Source organism: Diplotaxodon limnothrissa, unplaced genomic scaffold, assembly GCF_057381915.1.
Source record: "Diplotaxodon limnothrissa isolate DT_005_m unplaced genomic scaffold, D_limnothrissa_male_GT1.1 unmapped_scaffold_4, whole genome shotgun sequence".
NCBI lineage: Eukaryota > Metazoa > Chordata > Actinopteri > Cichliformes > Cichlidae > Diplotaxodon > Diplotaxodon limnothrissa.
Window position 1 is genome coordinate 3807501 of NW_028188558.1, and position 8589 is coordinate 3816089.

An 8589-nucleotide genomic window follows, 5' to 3' on the forward strand; every position below is an offset into this window, starting at 1 on the left:
ACTTGATGGTAACTTGTGCTATGGGCTTGGAGTTGGCCTCTAGTGTTGTACGCCACATCCCCATTGAGTTCCTGATGAAGGCTCTTAGGGTCCCATTGATCTTGTACAATTCTAGGCATTCCAGTATCCAGCTGTGGGGCATTGAGTCATAGGCCTTCTTGTAATCAATCCAGGCAGTGCACAGGTTGGTCAGTCTGGTCTTGCAGTCTCGGCTGATTGTTCTGTCTACCAGTAGCTGGTGTTTTGCACCTCTGGTATTCTTGCCAATTCCTTTCTGTGTCCCGCTCATGTATTGACCCATGTGCCTGTTCATCTTAGCCGATATGATACCTGACAGGAGCTTCCATGTAGTACTGAGGCAGGTTATTGGTCGGTAGTTGGAGGGGACCGGTCCCTTCTTGGGGTCCTTGGGGATCAGGACCGTCCGGCCTTCAGTTAGCCATTCCGGGTGTCTTTCGTTAACTAGCAGCTGGTTCATTTGTGCTGCCAGACGCTCGTGGAGTGCAGTCAGCTTCTTCAGCCAGTAGGTGTGAACCATGTCGGGCCCTGGTGCTGTCCAACTCTTCATACTGGAGACCCTTTCTTGGATATCTGCCACTGTGATGGTTACTGGACCCTGTTCAGGGAGGTCGCTGTGGTCTGCCCTCAGATCCTCTAGCCACTGAGCATTGCCGTTATGGGTTGCATCCTTCTCCCATATGCTCTTCCAGTATTGTTCTGTCTCCAGCCTTGGTGGTGCTGTTCTCTTATTGTTCCCTTGCCACTGAGAGTACACCTTTGCTGGTTCTGTGGAGAACAGCTGGTTTATTCTCCTGCCTTCTATCTCTCTGGTGTACCTCCTCAAGCGGCTGGCCAAGGCTGTGAGTCTTTGCTTGGCAGTTTCCAAGGCCTCAGGTATGGACAGCTTGCTGTATTTCTTAGGCACCTTATTTGTCGCACCTTTCTGCAACTCCGTTAGTTGGCTAACCTCCCTCCGTGCTACTTTGATCTTGCCCTCTAGCCTCCTTCTCCATGGAGGGTACTGCCCCTTGTGGCTGTTCAACTTGTAGCCAAGCATCTCACTGATCACTGCTGCCGTATTGTAGATCAGCTTGTTAGTGTCGGTAACCGTGGTTGTAGGTATTGTCCGTAGTGCTGCATTAACATCATCTAGCAGACCTTCTGAGGGTACTTCATGTAATCTTGGTAACCGGCTACGGGGGATCCAGGTTTCAAGCTTGGCCATGATCCTATTTTTTCAGGTCAGTTCCTCTCGCACTCAATGATCCTTCTCCTATCGCACTTGGGGCTATGTACCCAATCTCGGGTGGGGGTGATGATATCTCCCCCCTGACCTGGCGTCCTGACTCCTCCTTGCCGTAGCATTTGTGTTGTACCTCGTCAATCTCTAGCTGTGAGAGCAGTCCCTTCTTTCGAATGTTGGAACACTGAGCTACTAGTTGTTTCGCCGTCATTGTGGATGTTGGGTATCGAAGAATCCATAGGTCCCTCATCCTATTCATGTAGCCCCTTCCGCCGGGGTTACTTGCGTAGTAGCATTCCAACAACGCCCTGTTTTCGTCCCTTGCCCACCGATGCCTTCTTGTTCCAGTAGCCCACTTTTCGTCAGGGTGCCCTGGTTCCTCAACACCTGACGCGGACCTTGTTGATCCGGGCGACGTCCGAGCCGGCATGCCTTCATATTTATCTGTCTCGCTCATGTCTGCGGTAGGCTTGCTTAGCATAGGGGGTCTAGCCTTAGGACCCTTACTGGATACAGACGCCCCAGGCAGGAATCGAACTTGCGATCCTCTGTTCCAAAGGCGTGTAGTTTAACCACTACGCTATCCAGGGTTTTTTATATATTTATATATTTTATATATATATATTAATATATATATATATATATATATATATATATATATATATATATATATATATATATATATATATATATATATATATATATATATATATATATATATATATATATCTATCTATCTCAATCAGGTGACTTCCTGTCACCTGATGTGAAGCCCAGCTGGACCAGAACAGGAAACTAAAATAAGAAAGTGCATCAGCTGTTTGAATGAAACCTCAGCACCAGTTGAGGAAATCCCACAGTCCTGTTTTCACTGGGAGAAATGTTTCAGCACTTTCTGGGATGACACACTAAATATGTCAGTTAGTTTTTCTGGATCCCTAAAAACTAAAATCCATTCTCTAAACCAAATTCTCAGCAGCCTAACCTTATTTTTCAAATCAAACACTCTTTTGGTCAAACCTTAGACACTGTTCAGGTAAATAACTCACACACTCTTTCTAAAAAAAACAAAACAAAACAAAAAAACAACCTTAAACACATTCTGTCCCTAAACACATTTCATACTTGTATTGCTAAGCAGTAAACACTGGAGGCAAAATGTGAACACAACTCCAACATAGCTGTCATCTTTTAAACAAAGCAACACAATCTGCAATATAATTAAATGGCCACTAGATGGCCATCTAAAACCATAAATGAATCTTCTGCCGGTATATACATCTGCAAACAGGACCTCTACAGATTACAACTACGCAGGCAATAACCATAAAGATAGTAAATAGTTACATGCACCCACAACTACAGTGCTCAACAATAAGTCATATATAAAATGAAATATGGGCCGAACTAAGGATGTCTGTAGTAGCCCAAAAGCCGCATCTTAGCCACAGCAATGGGACTAGCTTCTTACTAAGCAAATAACACAGATAAAGTTAAACAAACCCTTATCTTACAATACTTACGTGATAAGCAGGCGCACAGTATTAATTCATACAGGAACATAAGTAAACACATTACACCTCCGACACACCTCTCAGCAGTGCAGAACCGCACTGAGCGTTCCAAACCGGAAGTACAATACTGAGGTGCGGGGGGGGGGGGGGAGACACACACACACACAATGATTTTCAAGTAAAATAAAGGGCGCGGCAAAAAAAATTCTGGGTGTGTGCAGCCGTTGACGCTGCCGATTTTCCAGATTAACGGTGTCGCAGATTAACTGGCGTTGGTCGAACAGGGAATCCATCCTACCCGTTGTTTCTACGCATGCGCACTACACGAAATTCATTGGCGAACCGTACCGTCCACCTTTGTGAATGTGACGTACAAGCATACTTTAACAGCTATAATTAACTGGCAAATCGTCCTACCTTTCTTAATATGAGCTAGAAACATACTCTGACGGTTAAAATACGTGCCAAACCATGCTACCTTTGTGAATGTTACCTACAAGCATACTTTAACGGGTAAAATGAAGTGGCAAACCGTCCAGGCTTTCTGAATGTGAGCTACAAGCATACTCTGATGGGCACAGTTAAGTGCCAAACCGTCATACCTTACACTTGTGCTGGAATTACTCTGTGACAGCAGAAGTGTGCATAAACTACTTACGGTAGGACGTTTTGCAAAAGTAGGACGTTTTGTCAGAACGGGTGATATTCTCATGCGATCGCGAAAACAGCAAACAATAAATAAACACCACGCCGATGTTGTTCACAGGACAGACAAAGTAAACGATCGGCAGAATCTTGTCGTCGTTATCGTTCCCCTCATACGTGATATTACTCCGATTTCAGCGTCTTCGCTTCACAACTAAAGCGTGCAGTTTACTTTGTGTTCACTCAAGTGGACTCGAATCAGCCAGCGCCACCTCTGGCCAAGTGCCACAGCCTACAGCCAGATCAACTTGTGACACACATCGGCAACACGTTTGAATTCGTTTCATGCACAATAAATTCGTAACTTCCAATGTTGTTGAGGATATCACCAGGTAAACTCGCCACATTTTTAAACATTTTGTTCTTCAACAGCATCAAGACTGACGGAGTGTGTTTGAGATAACCTCACAAGTGTCACAGATGACACATTTGGTGTTTTTTGCTGGTTTGTAGGTAGCAGCTCCTGAAAAGCAAGTCTACCACACATCTGTTCGACCAACGCCAGTTAATCTGGAACACCGTCCCGCCCTGTACAGATGAAGAAGGGTCATTACAGGAACACAGCACTAAAGTGAGCGAGAGGCTGCACACACTCAACTCCTGTGCGTGTGGGTTCAGAGCGATTTTCTTACCGAGTAAGAGGAGGAAAAACATCGCCAACGTCTTCATCCTCGGTATAAAGTCCCGTTACAGCTGATTGTCACAGACCTACCGACCTCTCTCAGGCAAAGATATGTTGGTCTGCACCAAATGACGCACAAAGAAAACTAACTTTCGATTCCACCGGAAACACTGACAGATTACCACTTCAAAATAAAAGCTTTACAGCTTTTATTTAGGCTGTTGTGTTTTTAACATGTTTTAATGCTTTGTGTCTCTTTCTATTTTATCTGAACAAGCCACTAAAAAAAGTCAGTGATCACTGTGTGTCTCTCTCGTTTTTTATTACCACTATTCATTTTAAAGCTCAGTTTTTTTAAAACCTTACTAAGAAAGAGAAAAAATAGAGGTGGGTGGAAAGTTGAGGATGAAGCAAACAGACTGCTGGGTCTCAAAACTGCTGCATCTGTAACACAACAGACTCAAATCATACACAGAACCTGAAAGACAAGACAGAAGGATATACACAAGTATCTGTAATCAGTAAACAGCTGTGAGGAGCAGCTATAGTGACTCCAACCAATGGGGGGGCGCTTTTCTCAGTATGCATACTTGTGTGTGCTTTTGTTAGTGATCTGTCGGTCTCACCCTCTCTCTCTCTCGCACTTTTTTCCGTGTCACTCCGCACACGAGCCTTGTGCTTTGCGCTGGGCAGAGGGGGGAGGGGCGGTAGTTGCACTCGCAGTAGCACAGGAACATAACGGGAGGGAGAGAGAGAGAAAGAGAGCCAGGGACAACAACGTCACATAAGAAAGCTATAGTAATCATCCACAACAGCCCGAGAAAGGAGACGTAGACAAGTGTTTACTTATGAGTCACTGGGAGAACCGGCTCTACAGCCACAGGCCATAGTATCTGCACTAGCTGCGCCATTCTTTCCATACCAGCCATGGACACTAACACTTTTTGTACCATTTAGCCCAGGGTTTGCATCTTGTGTGCCTTATCCAGTTGGGCCATATACTTACCCTGCACATATGCTATGTTGAGTATTTGACGGCATTACTTTTGAAAATGTTTGTATTTTTGAATGTCAGGAGCCATTTCCATTTGTCAGGGAGCGTGTGACACACTAATGTGTGATCCAAACCATGCTACCTCTTGGTGGCGCTGTCACTTGGTGTTCGCTCGCTCTGCGGTAGAGTATCACTTCCTGTTCCTGCTCAAACACAGTGGTGTTTCTGAGTAGCTTATTTGCTTAGCAATTTAATTAACAACTTTTAAATACATTCTTTTTCATAGTATAATCTTCACGTGCTTCATCCGAAGCACACTTTCTGTGTGCTCACTACCTAATTTCTAGCCAAAGTATTCACTCACTGTCTCTGTACTGTCTCGCTAGCTTAGCTCGTAGCCGACTCGTTAGCACCATGGCTACTTCACCTGTCCCTCCTGCACTTTCTTGCTCATTGTGTCAGATGTTTAGTTACTCCTCGGCCTCCTTTAGCAGTAATGATATCTGTAACAAATGTAGCATATTTGCAGCTCTGGAGGCCAGGATTACTGAATTGGAGACTCGGCTTCGCACCCTTCATTCACCCGTAGCTAGCCAGGCCCCTGTAGCTGGTGCAGCCGAAGATAGCGTAGGCCCCGCTAGCTGTTCCCCAGCAGATCCCAAGCAGCTGGGGAAAGAGGGCGGCTGGGTGACGGTGAGGAGGAAGCATAGAACTAAACAGAAGCCACAGGTACACCACCAACCCGTTCATGTGTCTAACCGTTTTTCCCCACTCGGCGACACACCCGCCGGGGGTCAAACTCTGGTAATTGGCGATTCTGTTCTCAGACATGTGAAGCTAGAGACACCGGCAACCATAGTCAACTGTCTTCCAGGGGCCAGAGCAGGCGACATTGAAGGAAATTTAAAACTGCTGGCTAAGGGTAAATGTAAATTCAGTAAGATCATAATTCACGTCGGCAGTAATGACACCCGGTTACGCCAATCAGAGGTCACTAAAATCAATATTGAATCGGTGTGCAACTTTGCCAAAACAATGTGGGACTCTGTAGTTTTCTCTGGTCCCCTCCCCAATCAGACCAGGAGTGACATGTTTAGCCGCATGTTCTCCTTAAATTGCTGGCTGTCTGAGTGGTGTCCCAGAAACGATGTGGGCTTCATAGATAATTGGCAAACCTTCTGGAGGAAACCTGGTCTTGTTAGGAGAGACGGCATCCACCCCACTTTGGATGGAGCAGCTCTCATTTCTAAAACATGGACAAATTTATTAAACCCCCCAAAATATGACTATCCAGAGTTGGGACCAGGAAGCAGAGTTGCAGTCTTACACGCCTCTCTGCAGCTTCTCTCCTCCTGCTACCCCCCCAAAAACCCATCTCCATAGAGACTGTGTCAGCTCCCAAACAGACAAAAAACAAACTAAAAACCAGCAACAAACAACTTAAACATAAACAATCACAAAGAAAGAACAATACAGTATCCACATCTGAACCAAAGAGTAAAACAGTGAAATGTGGATTATTAAATATTAGGTCTCTCTCCTCCAAGTCTCTGTTAGTACATGACTTAATAATTGATCAACAAATTGATTGATTTACTCTGCCTTACAGAAACCTGGTTGTAGCAGGATGATTATGTTAGTTTAAATGAATCAACACCCCCCCCCCCCCCCCCCCCGGTCATTCTAACTACCAGAAATCTCGAAGCACAGGCCGAGGGGGAGGTGTGGCAGCAATTTTTCACACCAGCCTATTAATTAATGAAAGACCAAGACAGACTTTTAATTCATTTGAAAGCCTGATGCTTAACATTGTCCACCCCAGCTGTGAAACTCAGAAACCAGTCTTACTTGTTATCATCTATCGTCCACCTGGGCCTTACACAGAGTTTATGTCTGATTTCTCAGACTTTATATCTGATTTAGTTCTGAGCTCAGATAAAATAATTATTGTGGGTGATTTTAAAATCCATGTAGATGCTAAAAATGACAGCCTCAACATGGCATTTAATCTGTTATTAGACTCAATTGGTTTCTCTCAAAATGTAAAAGAACCCACCCACCACTTTATTCACACTCTAGATCTTGTTTTAACATATGGCATCGAACCTGAACATTTAACAGTGTTTCCTGAAAACCCTCTGCTGTCTGATCATTTCCTGATAACATTTACATTTACAATAATTGATTACACAGCGGTGGAGAGTAGACTTTATCACAGTAGATGTCTTTCTGAAAGCGCTGTAACTAAGTTTAAGAATATAATCCACCCACTGTTATCATCTCTAATGCCCTGTACCAACACAGAGCAGAGCAGCTATCTGAACGCTACCCCAACAGAGGTCGATTATCTTGTTAATAATTTCACCTCCTCACTACGTACGACTCTGGATACTGTAGTTCCTGTGAAAACTAAGGTCTCTAATCAGAAGCACCTGACTCTGTGGTATAATTCTCAAACACGTACCCTAAAGCAGATGACTCGTAATCTGGAGAGGAAATGGCGTGTCACAAATCTAGAGGATCATCATTTAGCCTGGAGAAATAGTTTGCTGCTTTATAAGAAAGCCCTCCACAAAGCCAGAACATCTTACTATTCATCACTGATTGAAGAAAATAAGAACAACCCCAGGTTTCTCTTCAGCTCTGTAGCCAGGCTGACAAACAGTCAGAGCTCTGTTGAGCCAACCATCCCTTTAACGTTAACTAGTAATGACTTCATGAACTTCTTCACAAATAAAATTTTTATCATTAGAGAAAAAATTACCAGTAATCATCCCACAGATGTAATATTATCTACAGCTACTCTTAGTACCATTGATGTTAAGTCAGACTCTTTTTCTCTAATTGATCTTTCTGAGTTAACTTCAATAATTACTTCCTCCAAACCATCAACGTGTCTTTTAGACCCCATTCCTACAAAACTGCTCAAAGAAGTCCTGCCATTAATTAATGCTTCGATCTTAAATATGATCAACCTATCTCTAATAATCAGCTATGTACCACAGGCCTTCAAGCTGGCTGTAGTTAAACCTTTACTCAAAAAGCATCTCTAGACCCAGCAGTCTTAGCTAATTATAGGCCAATCTCCAACCTTCCTTTCATATCAAACATCCTTGAAAGAGTAGTTGTCAAACAGCTAACAGATCATCTGCAGAGGAATGGTTTATTTGAAGAGTTTCAGTCAGGTTTCAGAGCTCAGCACAGCACAGAAACAGCTTTAGTGAAGGTTACAAATGATCTTCTTATGGCCTCTGACAGTGGACTCATCTCTGTGCTTGTCCTGCTAGACCTCAGTGCAGCGTTCGATACTGTCGACCATAATATCCTATTAGAGCGATTAGAACATGCTGTAGGTATTACAGGTACTGCGCTGCAGTGGTTTGTATCATATCTATCTAATAGACTCCAGTTTGTGCATGTAAATGGAGAGTCCTCTTCACACACTGAGGTTAATTATGGAGTTCCACAGGGTTCAGTGCTAGGACCAATTCTGTTTACATTATACATGCTT

At 43.9% G+C, this 8589-nt stretch overlaps 1 protein-coding gene across 1 annotated transcript in view; it reads right to left on the reverse strand.

Annotated features, from left to right (window-relative positions):
• The window catches only part of LOC146606908 (uncharacterized), a 22019-nt gene extending 17807 nt beyond the window's left edge, over positions 1-4212 (reverse strand). The window contains exon 1 of the mRNA XM_085349243.1: positions 4095-4212. Within this exon, the coding sequence (XP_085205369.1) occupies positions 4095-4131 (37 nt within the window). The 5' untranslated portion in view covers positions 4132-4212. The remainder of the gene's footprint in view (positions 1-4094) is intronic.
• Positions 4213-8589: the final 4377 nt, after the last annotated feature.